The sequence below is a fragment of the Numenius arquata genome, chromosome 25 (assembly GCF_964106895.1).
Source record: "Numenius arquata chromosome 25, bNumArq3.hap1.1, whole genome shotgun sequence".
Classification (NCBI taxonomy): Eukaryota; Metazoa; Chordata; class Aves; order Charadriiformes; family Scolopacidae; genus Numenius; species Numenius arquata.
The window spans coordinates 4,129,453-4,153,909 of NC_133600.1; the positions used below are offsets into that span (position 1 = coordinate 4,129,453).

The 24,457-nt window shown below is 47.9% G+C and overlaps 1 protein-coding gene across 1 annotated transcript; it reads right to left on the minus strand.

The window, feature by feature from the left end:
• Positions 1–1,625: 1,625 nt before the first annotated feature.
• Positions 1,626–23,581, minus strand: MED26 (mediator complex subunit 26). Its single transcript, XM_074163840.1, has 3 exons — positions 23,507–23,581; positions 4,921–4,995; positions 1,626–3,577 (listed from the first exon to the last, which is right to left on the minus strand). The coding sequence occupies exons 1-3, from the start codon at positions 23,579–23,581 to the stop codon at positions 1,883–1,885; spliced, it is 1,845 nt and encodes a 614-aa protein (XP_074019941.1). The 3' UTR covers positions 1,626–1,882.
• Positions 23,582–24,457: the final 876 nt, after the last annotated feature.

Consider the following 24,457-nt stretch of genomic DNA (forward strand, 5'->3'; position numbering starts at 1 on the left):
ACAAAAGCAGTAGGTTTAAACAAGAATGATTTAAAAATAAACCAAACCTTATCAGTTGTATTCCATGGAATGAACCAACTTAACGTACGCCCGGTGAGGAACATCCTTTTAAAACCACAAGAGCTTGACTCCGCTCTCCCAGGCAGGAGAACTCTCTCCACGGAAGCGAGATCCAGCACAAAGGGGGTAAGAGTTAACGTCACTAAAACCTAGAAATATTTTTTGGTATCGTGTCCCCTCCTCTTCTCCCCTGGCCAGAAGCCCAGCGCCGGGGAGTGCAGAAAACAACCAGTCCCAAATGTTAAAGCAATTACAGTTAATTGAAAGTCTTTGCTTTCTACACCCAAGCGGGCTGCTTTAGAAAGCATTTGAACAATGAGGAATCGCACATTACAAAGTTACTGAGAAAAAAAAAAAAAAAAAAGATGAGCTATGACCTTTTTAGAGTTTGAGGTACATCAAAACAGCGATTGGGTTATCAGTCTCCGGACCCTGGATGCAACCAGGGTTACAGAAGAAATCCAACCTGTGCGGCTGAATCCCCCCAACGGGCTTGGAAGACATCTCCTACATCCCTAACAGCGGCTTTTCCACAGCGTCGATCGGGATTCAGCTCCTGCTCCGACGGATTCCCGGCGGCGACGATCACCGAGAGCTGGTCAGAACCGAGCAAACTTTATAAAAAAACAAATGAGTTAAGTATAAACAATTCACAAACTGGTTTGTGCAAATTTTTTTTTATTTCCACATTTATATCACAATGTGTCCACTTAAAGGACCAAATAGCAAAGTTGCTCCCTTCTGCATCCCGAGAACACAGAAGTCTAGTTACTGTACATTCACTAAGGCTCTTTGTTTTTGCAAATTGCGTTTATGATGGATATCCATAAGGCAAACAATATCTAAAGGAATGGTAACAAGTATATTTCCAGCATACAAACAGGCTTCCTTTTTCCCTCTCACAGTACAGTTACAAACTTGTAGCACCCTCATTACATTTAGATTCTAGAAAAGGTGATTTTTCTCTTTTTTTCTTTCTTTTTTTTTTTCTTTTTTTTTTTTTTCCTTTTTTTTTTTTTTCCTAGAAGTTTGCAGGAAGGGAAAAGGAGGAAAAAATATTTGGCTGGTGGTGGTGGGATCAAAAATATCGTTAAACATCTAGTTTTTGCAGCATTTCTCAGAGACTGGATTTAAACTGAAACCAGACTAAAATATGTGGATGCCTATGGAATGTTGAGCTGAAGCTGGTCTCCCAGCCTGCAGTGCAACACCTGCCGGTTCAAACCCAATCTCCGTACCACATGACTTGGAAAAAAACAACCAAAAAAAAAAAAAAAAAAGAAAAAAAAAAAAGAAAACAAACAACCAAAAACCAACGCAATCATGTTTCAGAGATGTGATACAAATAAAAACTACAGTTTTTGCACATTGTCTCTCCAATATCTCACTGCCAAATAAAAACCCAAATCAAGTCAAATAAATAGATGCATATTTTGTTAAGGTAACTTCCACAATTTTTCTCTGTACCTGCCTGTAATAAGATTCCGGCATTCAGAAAGTGCTGGAAATCCTCTTCACTTCTTGGGGACTAACACTTTTTTTTTTTTTTTCTTTTTTTTATAGCTGGCTCGCTAGAGAGTTTTGAACTCAATTTATCAACCTTCGTATGCCTTCCTTTGCAAATTGTTAGTAAACTGGTAGCAGCATTTCACAAAAGGAGAATTTAATGGAAAGAGCTGGAAGGAACCAGCTCCCTTCCCAACCCTCTGCTCGTTGGGCCTGTTTGTCCAGGACAGGAGGCTTTTTCTCCATCGTTAAGTGGCATCGTGTCTGCCTGTGTTTGCTAACTGCGGGTGTAAAAGCATTTTTAGCAAAACGGGACTCAGTCTAGGCAGACGTAAGGCAGGATGTTCAATCTACCGTCATCCCCGTGCGGATCTAACGATATGCACTGTGTCCAATCATACCAGTTACCCTGTGTGTCGTAACAACCGTTCACGCCTGGCCAGTTATGTTCGCGTATTCTGTCGAGGTCATCGCCCGTGACCTCCCTCGTGACCCCAGGCAAGTCTGTAGGTTTGCTGTTAGGAGCTAGAACGTGAGTCTTTCTAGCCTCTTTTCTAGTGCTTTCCTCCTGCTTTAAATATTCAGACATGAAGTAGTGAGCTCCCGGAGTCTGTACTCCTGACGAGGACAGCAAGCTACTCTGTCTGTTTAAATAGGACTGAATGATTTCGTTTCTGGATAACTCTTTCCAGTTCGTTTGTTCAAAGGGGCTTTGCAGGTTGGGTTTTTGCTCCTGCTTTTCCGTTTCTGTCCTGTGCTGTTCAGTAAGCGCAGGGATTTCTACCTGCAAAGGATCTTTCTGTGTTAAAGGTTTTATCTGTCCTGTCATGGGATCAAAAGTGAGCTTTCTCTCTTTTAATCTCACAGGTTTCACCCCCCCTTCTGTCACGTGCCCGTCCAGGTTGACCGTATAGTCTCTGGGTCGGTACCTTTTCTTCTTTTTACTATCGGAACCTGAAGCAGCATCGTCACTGTCCATTTTTGAAGCGTCCTGTGAAAAGCCCACGTGTGGCGTGAGCGATTCCCCGGGGTGGGAGCTGGCTTTGCAGCTGGGAGATGTGTGCTGTTGAAGTGTCCCCGCCGGGTGCCTGTGCTGGCTTTCCGAAGGTACCTGCTGCTCCTGCCAGTGCTGAGATACCTCAGCTACCGACTGCTGAGGGAACTCCAGTCTTTTTGCTGGCATGGGAGGTGTTGAGGGTTGCATCAAGGATGGTGGCGGCGATGGCACCTGTGCAGAATCTAAGAACTGAGACCTTTGAGACGGACTAGGCATCGAATCCTTTGGTGAGTACGTAGTATGCTGCCGAGCGAAAGTATCATGCCTGACGTTCCTAGGGCTAAAGGAGGAACAGCGAGGACTCTTAGGTTGGTGCGGTCCGGTGGTTTCTTCTGATTTCTCATGCTGCTGAAGCACTGCAGTCTTTAATAACGAGGAAGTGCTTGAAGGTTTTACAAGTCCTGGAGAACTGGTGTGAGGTTTTACAGCATTTACCGGGATCTTATTGTGTTTATCGTTTTCACTGAGTTCTGTCCTGCTGCTTTCGGGCCCTGCGTGTAGATTTACGTCTACAGGACTGGGGAAATTTTCCGGACTACCTCCAATGCCATTTGTTGGAGGGGGTGAAGAGTTTTGTAATACTTCATGACTAGCTTTGGAGACTTTGGGGGGAGGAGGGCCCTGATGCCCGTCCCTGTGTTCACCTTTCCTTTTCCTATTTCCCAATTTCTCTGTTTTGGGAGAATTTAGTTTCTGTATATCGTTCCTGCTTTTCAATTCGCTGATTGGCTTTGACCCGGCCACAGCAGGAAGTTGCGCCTCTTGTTTGCAGTTGTGAGCACCACCATTTGCTGACCCAGGTGGATTCGGCAACCCCCTCGGCACCGGTTCATTCTGGGTTACGGGTTCTATCAACTTTTGCCAATTCCGCAACAATTTCTTGGCACGTTTGGCAAGTTCCTCATTGGACGTCTTCTTCCTCACCTCATTGATAAGCCTCCCGAGTCTCGTTTCCTATAAAGAAAGAAAAGCCGTTTTATAAACGGGTAGCGGTCTAAACAAAATTCTTAAGGGAAACGTCTGCTTCGTAATTGCTTACGCTAAAAAATACCCGGTTAAAAACCACTAAAGATTGAAGTGTTGAATTAATCTTTTTGGAAAGGATTGGTCCGGTTGGTCCAGTGCTCTGCCACCCAACACGAGACCTGCTGTGGGTTTCGAGTCGCCCTGTCTTTATTCCCTGGCGAAAGCACCAGAGCCATCAGCTCTGGAAAACCTCAGAAAGGAGTTCTTTAACCAGCGGGAATCCTGAGAATAAAGGTGCAAGCTCCGACTCGAGGGGAAATGCAGCGCCCAGGGCAGAAAAGGTGCGGTTTTATCACAGTGGAAGAGTAAGATCTGCAGAAAGAAGCAAGAGAAAAAAATCCCCGACTCTTTGCCCGTTACAGTCATACGTTGACAATAAAAATCTCCGTTTCCCAAACCCGACCAGCCGGGGTGACTTACGTCCTACCTTCTTCCTCCATCTCTCCCCTCCCTCCACTCCCCAGCATCCCGGAAGCGTATGAAAGACAGCTTTAACCAAGCATTCCCAGGGTGTCCCAAAGCGGTTTCATAAGCGGAAGGAAGCGTTTGATTGTCCCCAAAACACGTTTGAAAACAAAGAATTGCTCCACAAGCCAGATTATTTAAGAAAAGCACTTCAAAGGAAAACATGGACCAAATTGTGAGACAAACAGGTAACGTGTTGTGATACATCCATTGAAATACAGCCGGAGCTGTACTTAAGCAAGAGTTAAAAGCAAGTAACACTAATAATTTCAATATAAAGATTGAAAAAAGTTTTATAATTTAGCCATAAAAGCTTTTTTGGGCTCTGTTTGCCAGTGAGGCCGCAGCTGCTGCCCCTCCTGATGCTTCAGCTTTCGCTGCACCTCATCTCACCCACTGGATCAGGCATCGAAACCTGCTTAACGGAATTAAAGATTAATTTTACAGACCCAGAGTAACTCCATTCCCATTCAGAATCTTTGGTGCTCGGTCACCAAACATCTAAGAAGGTGACGGGTACCTCAGGAAGCAAAGTGATGTTTTAATGCAACAGAATTAATTGGCAGCAAGTAACGATTAGTTCCGAGCCCCACACGAGCAGGAGCTGCATCACACAGAACGCGGACCTGAACCCCGAAAGAATCCCGGTGTGTGCACCGAGACGTCAGAGGGACCAAATAATACCTTAATTGTGAACCCTTTGCGATCAATCTGTTGTTTCAAGAAAAGCTCTTACGGAAATGAGATCAGCAGAGAACGTCCTTTCATACACACAAAAATCAAGTGACATTTAGGGGGTGACATACCTCAAGTGCCTCTTTGGTAATGGGGTATTTCTCCAGGCTGGAGATGACTTCCAGCACTGCCACCATGTTATGGATCTGCAACAAGGAAGACAAAGTCACTTCATGCTTCAGGTACAGGTCTTAGTTAACAAATATAATTTAAGACCTTCCACTTTATAATTGCTGGAAGCATTAATCACAAAATTGCTATCACACCGTCTGGCTTTAGGGAGCTGATTGTTCAAAGAATAGGGACAAGGACACTTTACTGACCTAGTTGGAAACTGCAGGAGCTGTAACAAACATACTCTTATGTAAAACCAAAGGAAACATCCACAATAAAACCAGCGTGACTTATTAGCAGAGTTCTGAGATCCCCAGACAAGGTGTTCGTTAATTGTCCTACAGCCTGACTGGAAGGAAGCTGTGGCTGCCCCATCCCTGGAGGGGTTCAAGGCCAGGTTGGACGGGGCTTGGAGCCACCTGGTCTGGTGGGAGGTGTCCCTGCCCAGGGCAGGGGGTGGCACTGAACGGTCTTTAAGGTCCCTTCAACCCAAACCATTCTCTGAACCGTAAGCGTCAAGTGGACCAAGAAGAGCGACGAGTCAAATCAGAAACGGTGCATTTATTCCTTTAGGCTGTAGATTTACACAACTCATCCTTCCACAATTGCGTTTAAAACATCGATGCTTCCTGTAGCTGCACATTGAGAGTCTAAAACCCCAGGTCCAGACTCCTCGGAGCGGAAGAGCAGAGCTGAAGCGAGCGCTGTGCCCAGTAGGTGTCCTCAGACCATCGCCCAGGGACCAGGCAGGGATGGAGCTCGGCTCCCAAACCTCCGCCTTCCAACCCGGCAGTGGTTCTAGAACCGTATCCCCTGGGAGGGGAGATGCTGAGGAGTCACCGCGCAAATTCACCTTACGGTAACAAAGCGTGTAGCAGATTTTCTGACAGGCTTCGCTGCAGCCTTTCTGCACGCGTGAGGAAGCTCCACGCAAAAGCAGTTGCCAGGATCTGCAGATGTTAAGTGTGATCACAAGTGTGATTTTAATCATTTCTGTGAGAAACCCCAGACTACAGAGAGATCCGCATTTCCATTTCCTTAGAGCACCGAAACCTGGAATTTCTAATTCATCTCTGTGGATAGATTTAAAAGATAAGCAAAGGAAAACTTGATTCACGGTGTCATTTATTGCTTAATTGCGTTTGTGACTCAACTGGAGGTGAACGGCATCCGAGACAAATCTCGCAGCAAGAACCTCTGCAGGGATCCCACATTATCCCAACGTCTCATCTGAGGCATCAGCAGGTGGCCCTGCCCTCCCAGCCCCGCTCTCCACTGCAAGATTCCTCATTACAAAAAACCTGTAAGTTTGTAAGAATTAGCTTTTTCAAGTCAATTTTCCCATTCTGTTAAGACACAACAGGAGAATCAGGAGCTGGAGCCTCTTCCTTTCAGAAAACCTTGTCCACAGACGGTGCTTTTTCCATCACAGCAGGATTGCTTGATGTTGGAGATACCTGAATAACACCATCAGCAATGAAACGCTTTGCTTGATTTTTAGATTTACTTTAATCAAACTTATGTTTAAAGTCTAAACAGGCTTTGAATGATTGTAACTCTCACACCTTGTAAAACCAACTTCAGACAAAAGGTGAATTAATTTATCAAGGTCTTTTCTTCACCGAACTACGGTGCCTCGGCAGATCGAGCCCTACCACGCCACCCGGTCCGGTAAAACTCTGTTTTAAGCTTTACAGCGGCAACAGCACATACTTTGACACATTTTACTTCTTACTGTCTCAGGTCAGCGCGCTTTCTCCCCCGTTGTGATCCTCGCACTGCTCTCAGTGATTTAGCGCTGCAGTTTAAGCAATACATAACACCAGGGTATTTTTTTCAGTTTCTAGAACCAGAGCACTTACAGTTACTAATGCTCAATTCTGGGAGTTTCCAGACAAGCATTTTTAGCCTTGCAAAACACGATACTCTCCTTCCCAACACATATTTTAGACTATGAATTACCAGGGTGCAAAAAGGCTGTGTGCATTGCACACACCAATAATTGGTACAATTATTTTTGCCGTTACTGGTAATCCCCAAATATTCATTATCTAAACGACAAACCGATGGCAAAAAAGGATCCTTAGTCTATCAAAAGGTCAAGATGAGGAAAGTGATACGCTCGAGTATATACACACCTACAGAGAGATGAAATCGGTCAGGGAATTTCCAGTAAGAGCTTTGCCTTGGTTCAAAAGGACCCAAATACACAGTTACGGACAGCCCTGAACGCTAAATCACCTGGTTCTACACCAGGGCTGACAGACCGTTCCTTCACCCCCTCCTTTGCGGGCCACGTGGTGCCAATTAAAGGCAGGGAAAGCAGCTTTTCACCGCTGAGTCTGTGCCCATCCCTCAACTTCTGCTAACGCACAAACCACCCCGTTCAGATTCTTCACACATTCGTATCCAATTGAAAACACGTTGTCGCGCTGAAGCAATCGCTGCACGAGCACGAAGGCTCAGGCTCGCATCAATTGCAAGAAGCTCCTCTCATTTTCCCTTCTTTCTGACCTGCGTGGGAAGCGTGGTTCTTTCAAAAAAATAATAATAAAATGTGGAGGCAGCTTCAACGACTTCTCCACCCTCCCCCAGTAGTTTTGTGTGGTTTTCTTGGAAAGCTTCACCCAAACTGCCAAAGAAGCTTATGGTAAAAATCATATTCACCTATTTCAAAATAATATAGACTATGAATTTTCTTGTGGTATAGTTAAACACTGTGATGAAAACAAGATGAGCTGCCCCAAGTATTATCCATTCAATGTGAAGACACCTACTTAGGTACCAGCAGCGCACCAGTATTGCACACCAGTAGCTGTACCTTAAACCACGCTACCGGCGATTAAATTCATATATTGTCACACAACTGACAGGAGACTGAAGTTACAAAACCAACCAGGACATCACCCTGCTTCGAGCAGCACCAGAAATGATAATTTATTAACACAAGTTGCTACTAAAAATGCTTATTGGCTACACAGCAGACAGGCAAAGTAAGGTAAAGCAGCTGGGGACACGGGAGCCTGGGGGGACACGGGAGCCTGGGGGGACACGGGAGCCTGGGGGGACACGGGAGCCTGGGGGGACACGGGAGCCTGGGGGGACACGGGAGCCTGGGGGGACACGGGAGCCTGGGAGCCCCGCTCTCCGCAGGCGCCGGGCAAGGTCCAATTGCGTAAATCAGTGTCTCAGGAACTTGCACATCCTTTTAGTTTCTATTTGCCTTTCCCTACTTACGCTGCAACCCGTCGCTACCACCCCAAAACAGGAACTTCCATGAAGCAACCCCAGGAGCTCACATTTAGGAGCTTGCAGAAAACAGCCAAGAATAATTTATATGGCGTTTCAAATTCTCATCCCATGCTATTCCCGTGTCGTGAGGCCTGACTGGCACACAGACCAATTCACTCCGAAGTGTGCTGGGGAACATCTGCTTTGAGTCATCTACGATAATCCTTTCCAGCCAACCCTAATGACAGTCACAAAAAAACGAATCTTATTTATTCCATGCAAGTCTCCTTAAGTCATTCAGCCACGCTCCGGAGCTCACTACTGGTATCCCAGACCTCTTCCAAGTTAAGCACTTAAATGTTTTTACTACAGCCTCAGACAAAAGCAGGGGTTTCTGAACTCTCTGGAAAAGATCACGCAGCTTAATTTCCTTTTTTTAACTGCCATCTTAATCCTATTTTAACTTTTATAAATCAAGAACAATTCAGTTACTAACTTCAGGGTGTTACACAGCGGTTTAAAAGGATCACAAACGTGTTGGGGTTCGGGAAGTTTAAGGTGAAGCTGTTCCTGTCACCTCCTTCCCTGGCAGATTTGAGAGCAGCAGCAAACAGCATCCGCCCGTGAGCTGGTGTCACCGTCTCCATGTGCTGGGGGTACGGAAGGGCCACCAACCTGCTGGGACGCGCTTTGTGCTGGACCAGCACACTCCGATGTCTGGCTTTGCTTCTCCTCCTCCATCTCCAGACCGGTCCAGGTACCAAACACAACACGGGCACCAGCGTAACACCTCCCTTCCTTCCTCAGCGCTGCCTCGACACACCGAACAACCTGCACCTCACTCGCCGCTGCCCAACAAACAAACGTTACAGAACCATCCAACTGAATAAAGCAATTTTTAAAATTTTTTTTAATGGTTCACAGGGATGTTTCTGAAGATCTTTGCATGTACGACTAGACCATGATGGATGACAAACCAGATCTGAGTTAGCAAAGATGATGTCGCTGAGACTTAGTTAAACAGCCCTGGAGGAGAAGGAATAGGTAACTCCTTGTAACAGGGAAACCCCCAAAAAATTGCAGTGAAACTGCCACTACAGATTCCGATCCTACTGGAGTCTGGCTAGAAAGGCTCTTTTTAATCACTTGCAGAAAGTTCATGTAACAGCATTAAAAGGCATCTTTAGTCACAGTATCATCATCATCATCCCTACGGGTCACACTAGTACCTCGAGAAGTTTCTAAAGGATATTTATGCTTGGTCTGGTCCGTCCAGAGCCCTTAAGCACTGAAACATTTCCAAACCCAGAGTGTAACGCGATTATCCTCCTGAAATCCCAGGTTCTAATAATCAATAATATGTCTCCACTGTGAAACAGACTATGCAGATACAGCACAAGCCATTGGCTTTGGGAGAGTGCATTTGCCATCGTACTTCAACTCACTTCCTCAGAACACGCTATAAATACTCAGTATTTTGCTAGTTTCAAAGTACTTTTGTGACATTTGCCCACCTGCAGTATCAAAGCAGTTTTACAAAAGGAAGCGGTGAAGTGCCCCCCGCCGTGGGAGACTAAAGAGATCTTTCCGTCTTTCCTACAGACACAAACCCAGATCTCCGTTGCCAATTTGGTGTTTTCTGCTGGCAATTAATGTGAGAACCGCGGTGTGTTTTACACAAAAGTCTACAGGAGCACTTGCACTGCTTTTATTGTCTTCCCCCTGCTCCCAGGGACAGCAGCATTTTATTGGGCAGTTATAAAAACTGTCATACCCATGGGCCATGGATATCCTTAGGTAGCAACAAGATAATGGTCGAGAAAATCCCGGGTTCAAGGTCAATATTGCTGAAATACCGGGAAGATGGAGCCCATCCAAAAGGAGGGGCAGCAACAGCCCCACGAGCAACCACATCTGCTCATGTTTACATTCTCCAAAACGGTATAAAAGCTACTTCACTGCAAAATAATCTGAAACGTGGAATAAGAAGTAAGAAGAGCAAAGTTGCTATTCACAGTAGGCTTTATTTAAACACGGCAAAGGAAATGCAGTATTTATTTAGCACTTCGTATAGGACACATTGACACCAGACTATAACGATACGTATCGTGAACAGTAAACTATAATGTCTTTTTTTTAGAGATACAGACCAAACACACAGAGTTAGAATCCAGGTTACAGCCTGCTGGGATTTAGTTCAGGTCCCTCGCAGCTGAGCTATTAACAGTTTCCCCTGCCCGCAACGTGAGGTGAGGTTGGCTAAAGACAGGGTACAGGAGACGCTACGCACAGAAACAACAGACCGAAAAGATGACTGCTTTGTTTATAATTATTGAAAATGTTTGAAAGTCCGTTTGCTAAGCAGAGTTCAAATATTTACCAGCACACAATAGATAGTCTTAAAGGTAGAGGTGAATTTTCTATTGGTAAGTGGATCTTTAGACACAAAGGAATCAATGACTTGGTGTAAAGTCATCCGCTGGGAGTACCTTCTGTGACAGAGAAATTCATTTGGAGTCACAGAATGCTATGGGGTTGGAAGGGACCTCTGGAGATCATCTCCTCCAACCCCCTGCCAGAGCAGGTCCACCCAGAGCAAGTCCCACAGGAACGTGTCCAGGTGGGGTTTGAATGTCCCCAGAGAAGGAGACTCCACCACCTCTCTGGGCAGCCTCTGCCAGGGCTCTGCCACCCTCACAGCAAAGAAGTTCCTCCTCATGTTTGGATGGAACTTCCCATGTTCAAGTTTGTGCCCATTCCCTCTTGTCCTGTCCCTGGGCACCACTGAAAAAAGACTGGCCCCATCCTCCTGACACCCCCCCTTTTAAGTATTTATAGGCTTCCACGCTTTGAAAACTGATCAGAAATTTGTGCTGCAAAACAACAGAAGAAATGCCCCTTGACAACTAAAACCAGTCAAAAGTGGCCAGGCCCAGCAGGCCTTATCCTTACAACACAGGCCAAACTCATCCTTACCTCTGGAGTCAAAATTTCCAGGTCTAATTTAAAGAGTCAAAACAATGTGCATATATTGTATTTGTACTCAGGCTTTATTTAATGGCAAAGTAACACCGTGCAGATACCTTCCCATACCATATGTATTTTACAAAGCCAGGATCATCAAACAAGAATAAGGTGAAATTCCAAGAAAATACCGCATTGTGAAGAAGTCAGACCTGAAATACTTCACTTGAGCGAGACAACGGTTTCGCCCCGTTACCTTTGGCAGTCTGTGAGCACGTAAGGAAGGTGAAGGGAGACTACAACAGCCAAGAGATGAAGAGGAGTCTGCCCATGGCCTTGAGACACAAATCCCCAGCCATTGGTAAGTGCCAGCATCGCTCTAGCTCTTCTCTACATGGTCCCCTCCAAAGGAGACGGCTAACCCAGGCAGGAGCCCCAGGCAGAAGCCCCCAAGTCTGGCCCAGACGCAGCAGGAAAACACCTCACGCTCGGGCAAGGCAGAGAAACCACCCAGTGAAAGGAGTATCCGTCGGTGGAGTCATTTAGAAAGTGAGATAGAAGAGGCAGTAAAACACAGATTATGGGGACAAGACGCAGACCCGGAACAGAATCAGTTCGTGGAACAGCAGGGGCACACGGAGGGAAGTCCTCCTGCTCTACAGGAAGAGGTCGTCAAGGCAGAGAACAGGCAACAGTACAGCACTTTTCTCCATTCATATTTATTAGCCAATAATCGGAAGACATTCTTGTTCCTCCAGAGAGAAGTAATTGTCCACCAGCTTCAACATTCACTAACCATTTCATATATGACAAGAATTGTGCCTGTCCTGCTGCCCTCCAGTTCTCTATGAAACACAGAAGACTCACTGCAACATGTCCCCCCCTCCCCTTCCTCTTCCATAACCCCTCCAAAACCCAAACCACCAGACCATGAAGTTGGGCAAAACCTTTTTGGGGAACAAATTTATTATTAGCCTGATTTAAACAGCCCGGCAGTTGAAGTGAAGGTTCGTTACATGAAATACTATTAAACTGGAAAGACACGTGTGGCACAAATTGAAGAGGAGGGAGGAGAGTGAGAGGAGGAGCGGGTACCGCAGACCAGGGCCAGGCTGTCATTGTCACAGCAGGGACAACACGGTCTCAGGGGTGCCTACCAGGGCACATCATTTTAGTCTCGTTCTTCACTCAGCACCGTACTGGTAAGGAACAGTATAGGAATCAAATTCAGCTGGAATTACATGTTCATCCCAAGGCGTCACAGATCAAGAATGTATACAAAGAAGAGTTCGGAGGAGAGCAGCGGCAAGAGGTTTTGAAAACGCAGTTAAATAAGAAAAAGTTTAAGTACTCAGTTCACACAGTATTGAAAAAAAAAAAAACAGGGAGGAGACACACAATGCTTAAAATAATCCTTCCCGTGCATTATTAGTCATAATAAAAAAAATGGTGAGCAACTGCTTTCAGGCTCACTGGCCTAATTTGCAACAAGACAAATACTGATTACATATTAGGAATAACCAGAGACCTACCAATGCACTCAAATAAGCTCTCAAACAGTTTCCATAGCCTCCACAGAGGTTTAAGAACAGATTAGACAAGTCTGGAAGGAGTTATTTTATACAGGTGATGCTCCTCCAGTGAAGGTGATGGACCACGTAGCTTCATGAAGTCCCTTCGACTCACACCCAGGGAACAGATACTGAGCAGCAAGTGGCAGAAACACACTGAAACGCCCATTTCTATCTACTCCAAACGAGACTCAAAACTGCAATTCTAAATTCTGTCCTCTCAAAGCGATACGTGCAGGTAATTACATGAAGAAGTTTGTATTATAAAGCATGTACAAAATCCAAACTTCAACACTTGCTGCCCCAGCGTGGTGCCCCAAGTCAACACCGGCCCAGAAATACCCAGGGCTGTCCCAGCCTTCACAGGCAGCTCGTCACCCCTCGGGCTCTGTAGTCACTTCATACCACCACGTCAGCCACCTCCCGCTGACCCCCCTACATCCCAACACCCGAGCACGTTTCTAACGCAGCCAGTCCTGCCAAAACAAAGCATAATAAAATAAGACCAACCACAGAAACGCTGAGGTTTGACCAGCCCTACGCATCCATTGCCTTCTGCTATAGGCACTACTGATCACACGGCCAACTACAAATGTGTTTAACGTTTAATGGAACAACGTAGCACGTCTCACAGAACTAGACTGGTCAAGTGTTGAGCTGCACAACCCAAGAGTCCGAAATAACGCAACGTGTCCCCCCTCCGGGTGCAGCAATTCCTACGGATTATTTCAGCACAATAAATAACAGCCACCCAACTCATCACTAACACACGACTCCTAAAACCCCAGTCACTACACTGGGCCTAAGGACATCTAGCCACCATACAGTTTCGTTGTATCCATGATGACCATTTCTCCTCCTCTTCTACCTGTACAGAAACTTGAACCACATACATCTTGGTAGTTACTATTTATTATAAGCTGTGAACCGAAGTCCAAAATAATTGCTTAAAAAATTTAGAGCCATAAAATGAGATTGCTGTGCAAAGTCACAGGAACTGCTGGTCCTACGTCAACAAGAGAGAAATGCAGAGTTTGTTGATTATTCAGGCAGAATAATACAGAGCATACAGAAAATTCAGCCTTAAAATGTGCCTGTTATGATTTATCACAATCTTGGTGCTTTCTATGGTAAGGAGAGACCCACTTGTTCACATGGAGCCTGTACTTTGACCGCAGTTACTCGGGGAAGGGAGAAGCCAAGGCTGAGAGTTAACGCACAAGAGGAGGTGCTGGTGGAGCCCCACAGCCTCCCCAACTCCCCGTTATTACCCCCCTGCTTCCCGCAGGGAGCAGGCAGAGACCCGACCAGATCCTGAGAATGACCCCTAAAGGCATCGCCCGGACAGAACCGTTCCGCAATCACCTGCTTAATCTTAATGCACTCCCGAGAACCAGCGGAGATTTACCATTATGCAACGCGCATTTAAGGACCTGATGAGAACGGCTTCAAGGGGTCAAGAGCTTTCTGAAGTTCTTAAATATTATGTTACCCATCACCTGGAACACCTACCCTAACACGAAGCAGTTTATATTTGAATGTAATACAGAAAAGCCCTACTAATGTCACCATAATATAGACTTTTCACTCTTTTCCTAAAAAATAAAAGCATCTATCACTGTACTGGTGTACTTTTAAATGCAGCAGGACAACTTAGTTCAAAACCTTAGGGAAGCTTCTTCGTTGATTCCTGAAATGATAAAGGAGGCTAAGGTAAGCGCCCATTGAATACCCTGCATTGTGGAATTCACTAATTCATCACATAAAAACACAATATGCTCACATGGCCGCTCACGAGAACTTCAGCATGGTGTAATTGTGCCCAAAACCTGAGAAAAACAGCCTTATAAACCGCGAAAGTTTTAAAAACAAAGTTTGGAGAGGCGTCGCTGTATCCTTTCATCCGCAATTACTACTACTACAGAGTTTCCATCAGCACATGCCAGAGAGAAGTTTTATGGATATGAAAAAAAAAACCCGAAATCAACGTACCCATCTCCTAGAATTGTTCACCGATTTCTAGACAAAAATGCTGCTTCCAGTCACCCATTTCCAAATACCTCCATACTCCAAAGGCTGTGCAGGTCCTGGGGAAAATATAACCCTGGGTTATACTGGGGATAATTCCCTGATATTGGGGATAAATCCCCGAAGGGATGACTCCCCGATAATGAGTTGAGAATGCTCGGCCATTCCACTCAGTGGCACAATCACTAGCAGCTTCTTAGAATTCTATCTTTGGCTGAAAAAAAAAAAAGAAATCTTTCCGCAGAGGACCAGGAGCACAGCACCCTTCATCTCAGGGCTCACAGGCTCGAGGGCTACTTTACTTTAAGACCAGTCGCCCAGTGTGGTCACGACAGGACAAAAGAACCCAGTACCCCATTGGCATTTTATTCATATTTAAACACAGAACACTCAAGAAGCTGCAACCTGGCACTAGTTATTTCTAATCTAGTAGCAAAAAACTTGATCATTTCCACTTAAGAACACCCCACTGACACTTAAGCCCCCTGGTAGCCCGTCTTAAGAACTCCAGCGAAGAAAATATCTCATATTTTGATAGAAACTCTTACACACACAGTGATGGAGACGTAGTTTTCCCGATGGAGTCAGAGCCTTACCTAGTGAGCTTACCCGCTGAGCGCACCCGCTGCAGGGACCCCACCTTGGCAAAGACACTTGAAACATCACCTCTTGCATCTTCTCTTCCATCCCACTACGCTCAACTCTATTCAAGAACCAACGCTAGTTTCTCCAAGGATAAACTATAATATTGAGGTATACGCTTTTCTGGAACTTTCAGGATGGTGACTTCTATAACAGACATAAACTTTCCTCCCCGTGCAATGAATTTACACAGCACTCGGTGTCCCACGCTGACCGTGCGACCCAGCTCACAGAGCTCTGCTTAGGAGACAGCTCCAGTTACAGGAACTCAGAGCTGGCTGTAGACACTCTGGAAGTTTGTTTGCTGAAGACAAGTTATGAACACGCATCACTACCCCGGGAAAAAACACACCCCTCTACCATCAGAAGTTCAACACTCCTTTAAAAGAAAGAATAAATCGATTTAGACCAGCAGTATAATCACTCCACAAGCTGATTCTGCCTGAGAGCTGCGTGTGAGAAAGCAGCTCCACAAAAGCTCTGGCTGTCACTCTCAGACGAGACTTCCACCTCTGCACCATCATCTTCCCAGCACAAAGTTTCAAAATACACCCAGTCGAGCGCGTTGCTGAATTTCTCCAGACAGACTCGGACGTAGGATTCCTCTCCTCCCCAACTGCTATGTCAGAAAACCACTCTGCTCAGTAAAACAGAACTAATTACCTTTTACTTCCAGTGATTCCTCAATAGAAATTTCTACCACCAACTGTTCGGACATGCTGAAAATTGTATACTTTGATATTAACAATCCCACTTCAGCACGCACCGCTGCCCCGGGAAAGCCATGCTCCAGAAAACACCGACACGCTGGGAAATTTAGCAGATTGCACCTCAAATTAAAGCAATTTGCTAGTACTTAAATATTGTTCCAAACACTGAAAAGCACGAATTACCTGCAGAAAGAATAATTTAGCTGTTAGAATACTCAATAAACAAACCTGGATTTAGATTAAACTGAATGTGATGTACTTACCTTTACCTTCAATATTTCTTTAAAGACCAAGCGCGTAAGTGGGGCCACATCGTACTGTGTTACACAGACCGAAGAAAGTTTATTTGAAGTTATCACCAAGCACAAAACGGGCGAGACGAGATAGCGGTAACGCGTTATCAGCCAAAACAGACATGGTTTTTTTTAAATTTATAAATACTATACTGACATTAATTTTAACTCCGAATCTAATATATTGGAGTAACTATGCCTTAAAAGAAGCTCTTCTTAATTAACATTCAATTTCCCCAGTAGGCAGAATCAATTCCTTCTTTCCCTACCCTGAAACTTTTGTGGTTCCTGAAAAAAAACCCCAACCTCCTACTTGCCTACTACAGCACCTCCTTGGAAGAGACTGGAAAAGGCTCTTCCCTCACAGGATACTGGGAGAAAAACCTTCAGCTGCTCTGAAATGACTTTGATCAGGAGCCAAAGGTGGCAGCGTGACAGTGCTGCTGTGTCATCTGGCCATACTGAAAACCCTGAAGAGAGGCAACAACCCACACCTTACACACTCCTAAACCAGGCTCACCCTCGACTTATTGTACAAAACCCAAACAAATGACAAACTGGAGTTTCTACCCTAGGTCCAGACTTCCGAAACACAGGCTAAGACGAAGGGTTTCATATTTTCTAAGACACACATTGGGCCTCTCCCCACTTGGGAGCTTGTGACAGCGAGTATTTTCTCTCCCACACATGCAGTGCCTCAGCAGCAGGCCCCGATCCAGCTGCACCTCGTGCCACCCACCCCATCTCAAGTGTTGGGGTCCTTCTGGGACCCCAACACTCAGCCCACCGCTTTCTTGGGTTCACTTTGTGCCAAGCTGCACCGAAACGGCCTGATGCAGGGTCCTGGGGCCCCAGCAGCTGCCCCCAGTCACAGCAACCCAGGAAACTGCAGCCTCGGGTTCTGTGCTGTCTGGGAAGTTTGTTTTAGCACCTCTCTCCTGGAAGGATCCGCATCTCGCACATCAGCTGTCTTTTCCAGGCTATGGTTCGTGGTGGCTGTCAGAGAGCGTTCCTGATGTTTATTCTGCCTACAAAACGTTGGTTCTTCCATTCAGTCAACTGCTTCATGGTCACATCAAGAAAAATGTGGTAGGTTAGTTGTTTCCCTCCAGCGCTTCCTCCCTCCAGTCTCTGGGCAATCGGAGCGTTCGTTTCTCCCCAAGGGTCCGTGCTGCAGCACGTGCAGCCAGTCACTCGCTGCAGTTTCACCATTTCGATTTGAAAAAGCCTGATCCCTGTTAACGAAACAACCCGACACAGTGAGGGGTGCCCGGCTGGAGGGTGCGGTAGCTCCAGCCTGGACCTGCCACCACCCCACCGCCACCTCTCCTCACCACACACGCTCCCCCAGCTGCCACTTTGTGCCAAAACTGTGCCAGGAGGAGCCAGGGGAGGGGAAGAGGCTCCCGATGAGCCCTCTCCAGGGAGGGAGCAGGAACGTGGGGAAGAGGACAGGGACCACAGCAGTGGCTCCACTGGCAGTTCCAGCTGGAGCTGGAGAGAGTTTAAATGAGAGTTTAAGCCAAGTCAGTCTTTGATTGTTCAGAGCACGGGCCACATGGCCTTTAGCGTGCGGTGGTTTACTCTTGAGCTGCAAAGCCCACTGCTCAGGAGCATCCTCCTGGATATCCATGGAGTTTCCCAGCATTTCTCCCAGGAACACGTGCCGAGCCCTCACATTACTGCATCGCAACAAGCCCAGGGTATGATCCCAGACATCTCTGAACCACACACAAGGGACGGTGACAGTAAAGCCTCTCCAAGTGAAACCTGACCGTGAGGCATCCACCCTCATCTCAGGACACAGACGGGTGAACTTTTCCAGGTGACACATCCCTCTTTCCCAGGAGACCCCAGGCCAGCCTGCTAAGGCAGCAGGGAAGCATGAGGAAGCACACATCACTCAATTTTTCAGCTTCTGTACTTATTTAAACACTTTACTACCCAATTCTGCTGCCACACCTGCACCAGTACTATTAGCGATGCACCAGAAGTTTTATCGGGTAATGGAGCTGCCTCAAAAACTACCTGGGAAAAAATAATAATATTATCTTTTCTTTTTTAAACCCTGATCAATTCCCCAGATCAGTTCACCACCTGATCCTGCAAATAGCTGCCCCGGCACACATCAAATGGGTGTTCGTAGCAGGAATGAGAAGTGGGTGTCATTTAAATTGTCACTGCTGCCGAAACAAACACTCAAATTACAGCTTAAGACTCCTGCCCTCATCACTGCAACTGGGGAGTTTCAAGGAATTAACAACAGAAAGGCAATTTGGCCTTCCCCTCGCTCTGACCCCTCAGCCCAAACTCCCTCCTGCTTTTGTTTGCTCAGATTTTGTCTTGGCAGCCTCAAACTTTATCATGGTCTCACTACCACCAGGGGTACCGTGCGAATGGAAAGCTTTAATCCCCTCCAAAAACCCTCTCAAGGAGCCACAGTATTACCACCAACACCAAACTGACCAGGACTATAGAGGCAACTAACCAAAGCGCTAACTGGGACTAGTTAAACTCAGTACCTACGCCTGTGTAAGTGTCACAGGTGCTGTTGGGACATGCTTCCACCAAGGAAAGAAGCTGTTTTAGAAAGAGGTGGTCAGGAAAGCTGCAAAGCAAGGACAAGAAACCAACTACACCCCCCCCCCCCCCCCCCAACAGGTGAATTCAAGTGTATCCAGCTGTTTACAACAGAGTGCATCAAAAAGCAGTCAGCCTCATTTAATGTTATTTAAAATTATGAAGAAGCTGAACACAACGGGACTTACTCCATCAGGCCCAAACCTTTACCTGGAACCCAGGACTGAGATGGTAACGACACTCCGGACCCTACACATTAGGAAACGCCACAACCACCATGTGTTTCACTGCGTACCTGAAACACAAGCCCCCGCCTCGATGCACAAAATGCTACTTGAATCAAGAGGAGCTACGATAAGGAGATACACAAAAGCGGTGAGAGGTACAACAGGTCCCAGCCCCTGCACGCTGCAGCCTCCTCAAAACTGATAAGCTCATTAAGGCCTCACAGAAAAGGATAAAGCTAAAGCGAGAGCCGTGCCCAGGCTACCGTCGCCCACACGGAACACTTCCCTGCGTCCAGAGACATCCCCAAGACTCTCCCGAAGGGAACCACCGTCCTCCTCCACTCTCTGCGTTTCCAGCAGTGCCTGGCACCTTCCCCCCGGCCTTTTGAAACTCAGTTCTAGAAAGCGTATTTATCCCCCATGATAGAGGCTTTTGTTTCTAGGACTTTGGTAAAGCGATCAATACGGAAAACAGCCATGGGAGCATCTTTAACTATGCAACTCGTGCGTCAACTGAAGATCACCCCAGGCCAACGCACTGCTTAACATATTACAACACCCGGACCGATTTATTATTAATAATTCGGATCACAGACTTCTCCTGAAGGTCTGAGCAGCAAGGCCGACGGAGATACTGCAGGAATGGCAGCCTGATTTACAATCAACTCCAACCACACTGTCAGCGTATAATGGGTGGTTACTCAAACCAAAGCTGAGTTTGCATCACAGAGAGGTATTAATGGCAAATAATTAAATTATTGTCTAATATTTAAAGTCAGGAAGAGATTGCTAAATATTCAGGATGAGGAACCATCTAATTGCAAGCACAACTCTAACACCCAGTTGGAACCGCCAGGCTTTTCCCACAGAGGAAAAACGAACAGATTTCATTATCCCTGACATCAGGTAATAAATTCCCTGAAGAGCACACAGCACGATTTAACAAGGCAAAGGTGTTCTGCTTGGTGGAAGAGGTGGTTTCCCCGCACACTGAGCCCGAAGGGAAAAGCGTTGCTTCTCCCAGAACCAAGGAATATCTCCCCTGTAAGACCTCGCACAACCGCCGCGAGGAGGTTTCCGACACTCTTCTCCACGGTTCTTCCAGGAAAAGGATTTTTTCCTGCAAGAAAAATCGCATCACCCATCATTTTGGGTGATACCACTAAACTCAGCCTTTCCTCCAACACGAGTCTTGGTACGGTCTCAGTAAGACACAAGCCTTGGAAGGAAATTAATGTTGATACTTAGTGTTTAAGTCGTGTAACAGAAGTAGTTTGCCCATATGTTTTTTCAAGGGGAAAAGGCTGAATAAATGAAGACATAATACCAGACATCCCGGGTGGCTTCCAAGATGATGTAATATTTTTTAAATAGCTTATTTCTTATAGGTCTCCTTCGAAATAGAGGTTACCCGTGTAAATCCTCAACCAAGTGTGCGAACTAAGTTATAAATACATTCTGCAGCAATTACTAGAAGAGGCCTCAAATGCTAAACACACGTGTACAATTAAAACATTGCTCCCGAGTCAGCGCGGCTTCATGGAGCAGTTAAAACGAAGACGAACAATCGGCACAGAAGATGATTCCTCAAAGCGAGCAGGTTCTGAAAACTCAGGGAAAAGATCATTTTGACCAGCTCAAACCAACCCAGGTAGGGAAACTTCTCTCTCTTTTCTTTGTAATTTAAGGCAGGACCTCAGAGTTAACTAAGGTTTGTGTATACCACCAAGACCATTACAGCTACGCTGGAATGAATATCCACACCGGAGACACAGCTTGTATTGGAGAACATATCAGCGAAGCTTAAATTTACAGCACCCCGCAGTAAAGCACTATAAAGAACCACATCCTCCTCCTCAGCCTCACAAAACTGGGCTGTTTTTTGCACGCCTGACAATATTAGTGCAGTTTTCACCCTCTCAAGAAACGCGCACATACACACACCAACAATTATATTGAAAAGCCTGAATGAAACCCTGGCCTCAAAGCTTGACTTTCTTGGTAAACAAGGAAGTCAATCACAATAATGAATACTCTTAAGTTTGAATGCAGCCACCTCTTTTAGGAGAAGAGTCTAAAAGCCAGAAGAAAGCACCCAGAGTTCTCTGTGAGCACCCACAAGTGCCACAGCTCGTAGCTGCATCGACTTCTTCCTGCAGGAAAACATCACAACACTTTCTTGTACTTTTACACTGGTGCCCAAGCGCGATTAAATTCGGCATCTGCTTTTAAGTGTGTTCAAAATTTTTCATCCCTTCGTGAAAATGGCACGACAGGGAGTTTTTTCAGTTGTTTATCATGAATTCTATGTGCTTTGGAGAAAGGAGTCCGAGAGCTAAGCCTGCACAATGAATCCCAACTACACACACCACCTCTGCTCTGCTTCGAAGAAAAGGTTAAAATGGAAGACAGCCCCCTGCCTACAGGCATTTCTAAACAATGGGCTGATTTTTCTGCCACCAATTATTGCCCTGGATAAGTATCAAGTATGTAGAATTACAATTTAACATACATTACTCCTCAGCTTATGGGGCTACTGACCTGTTGGAAGCTCAGCAGAGCTACTGCCCAATGCTCAAACTTCCCCTTGCAGGCAGCCGCCCGGGTGTTTCTGGTCCCCCTCATCACAACCGAACTGCAAACACCTTCACAGCCCTAATGTAACACTAACGTAGGGAGGAAGGGAAAAGTATCCATCACAAAATGTATTTCCCGGCTGCTTCACCCCGTGCGGCCACTGTGTTTTAGAAAGTAACACCAGAATTAGGGGAACCCCTGCTGCTGACAGTTTTGAAGTTAAAAGAAACCATAGATCTGTTACAATTTTATTAAACTGGGTTGATGCTCGGTCTAACCTAAAGTGAAAAATTTGCAGCCACAGAAAGAGAAGCCAGAGCAAACAGAATTCATGAAGTGTACTAACTGACATTTCGGCAAGATCCACGGTAAAGTACTGCAAACTCAAACAACTCTGACATTTAAAAGCCCACAATTACCATGATAATTCATTACTGTTACTCGAACATGCAATATTGCAGCTGGTGACAAACGCACATCACAGGGGATTACTAAGGAAGGGCAATTTTTTCTTCAGTTTTCAGGTCACACACAGGCCACTCCAGAGTGTTTCCAAATGGCAGTACCTTTATTAGCTACTTTAAGACTTCCAGACAGGTCTGTTACAGAAAAACGCTTGTTCAGAGAGAAGCAGGTAGGACTTTAATAGAACCAAAATACCATTTCACATACCCAGCCTCCTGGAATCACACACACACACGTGCGTTCAGCCTGACGCACCCGCAGCTGCCCCCACAAACTGCAGATGGCCAAGCCAAACCCACCTTTGCGTCCTGCTGCGCTGACTGTGGATCTAAGATTCAAAAATCTGACAGATTGCAGGCTCCGCAGTCCTCTCATAATAATAAACACCTAAGCGTAGAACTGCTTTGATGTGCCAAAAAAAACCCACCTTAAAAGGAGTAAACGATACTTTGGATAACCGCCACTTAAACGTTCAGGCCACTTACAGGTAAAATATACACCGATTTCAGCGCTTACGCTCCATCCCAGAAGGAGCAGATAAGCTCATTAGCGCACTGCAGGAAAGGATAACAGCGAAGACCGAGGCTGCTCGGTGCTGGAGCAGCTCCAGAGCCCCGAAGCCACCGTCGAAGCCCTGCCGGTGTGCCTGAAGCCCGGGGTACCCCACGGTACCCCACGACCGCGGCGGGAGGCGGCCGCAGGGGTCGAGGAACAGGTGGGCGCCCCGGAAGGTCCCGGCGAGCCGCGGTGGAGCCCGGCCCAGAGCCCCCTGCAGGCCGCGCCCGAGCCGCGGCCTGGCGTGGGGAGGCCGCCGGGCCGCACGCCGCATGGCCGGGCAGCGCCGGCCGGGTCCCGGGGGGTGCCGAGCGGCGGCAGGAGGCGGTGCGGAGAGGGACCGGACGCGGCCCCCCCGGGAGGAGGGGAGAGGCCGCCGGTGCCGCCGCCGAGGCGGCCCCGCGGTGCCGGCTCGGGGGAGCGGGCGGCGAGGCGCCGCCGGCAGCAGGACCCCGGGCGGGCAGGGCGCCGGGGAGCTCCCCGCTACCGCCCGCAGCGGAGGCTTCCGGTGCCCGGGGAGGAGCCCGGCCGCAGCCGCGGTCCCGGCGGGAGGCGGCGGACGCGCGGCCCCCGGCGGCTCCTCGGACAGCGGCGGGGGGTGGCGGGGCGGGAGCCCCTGGGGGCGGCGGGGGGGCGGCCCGCGGCCGGTGTCCCCGCGTTGCCGGCACGGGAGCGGCGGGGCCCGGCGGGCCGTACTCACGTTGCTCTGCGGGTCGATGGCCTGCAGCAGCCGGTCCCTGATCTGCTGCGGGGAGGGGGCCGGAGCCGCTGTCATTGCCTGGGCGAAGCGGGGCGGCTGCGGCCGGGGCGGGCGGGCGGCGGGGCCAGGCCGGGCCGGGGCGGCGGCTCCTCACTCGCCGGCGGCGGCCTCCTCGGGGAGCCGGAGTCGCATGATTCGCTCCCCGCGAGGCGGGGGGCGGCGGCGCTCGGAGCGGGGCGCGGGGGGGAACCGCGGCGGCGCCACCGGGCCGGGCCCGACCGTTCCGCTCGGGGCCAAACTCAACTGTGGGCAGGAGCCAGCCCCGCGCAGGGCACCCTGGGACACGCCCGACGCCGTAACGCACGGCGCGCCCCTGACGCCCCGCCGCACGCACCGGCGGGCACGGAGGGCGCCTGCGCGGTGAGGGGGGCAGCGGGGCGCGCCTGCGCGGTGAGGCGGGAGAGGGCCGCGCATGCGCGGTGGGCGGCAGCGGCGGAGCATGGCGGGCGGCCGCGAGGGGAGCCGGGCGTTCGCCGCGGGGCCCGGACCGGAGGGGACGGCAGCGAGCCCGGCCGCCTCCCCGCCGGGGCACCGGACGGGTGGTGGGATCAAGTCTTATGGGCAGAGAGGGCTTAAGTGAATAAATATCGGCAACGAACCATCGCCACTCGGACGTTACGGAGGTAATGCCACGGTGATGCCTTATTTCAGGCTGGCAGGAAGGTAACGAGGTGCTGTTTAGTTGTGAAAAGTCTGAAATATTCCTCAAAAAAACCATTACGACTAAAAGTTGCCAAGCGGCGCAGCTTCCTATGTTCATTATTTTTCAGAATAACGGGTGAGGCAGCAATTAGAAACTTCCAGCCGTGACCTGGGAAGAGGCGCCCCCCCCCCTCCCCAAGAGCTGAACAAATAGTTCTTTACAGAGACGTATTTACCTTCTGGCTTCTC

Excerpts from the sequence above, each read along its gene's own strand:
- MED26 (XM_074163840.1), bottom strand. The coding sequence starts at position 23,581 with ATGACAGCGGCTCCGGCCCCCTCCCCGCAGCAGATCAGGGACCGGCTG. Across the intron at positions 4,996-23,506 it reads CCATCGACCCGCAGAGCAAC|ATCCATAACATGGTGGCAGT; the intron begins GTGAGTACGGCC and ends TCCTTGTTGCAG. Across the intron at positions 3,578-4,920 it reads TTACCAAAGAGGCACTTGAG|GAAACGAGACTCGGGAGGCT; the intron begins GTATGTCACCCC and ends CTTTCTTTATAG.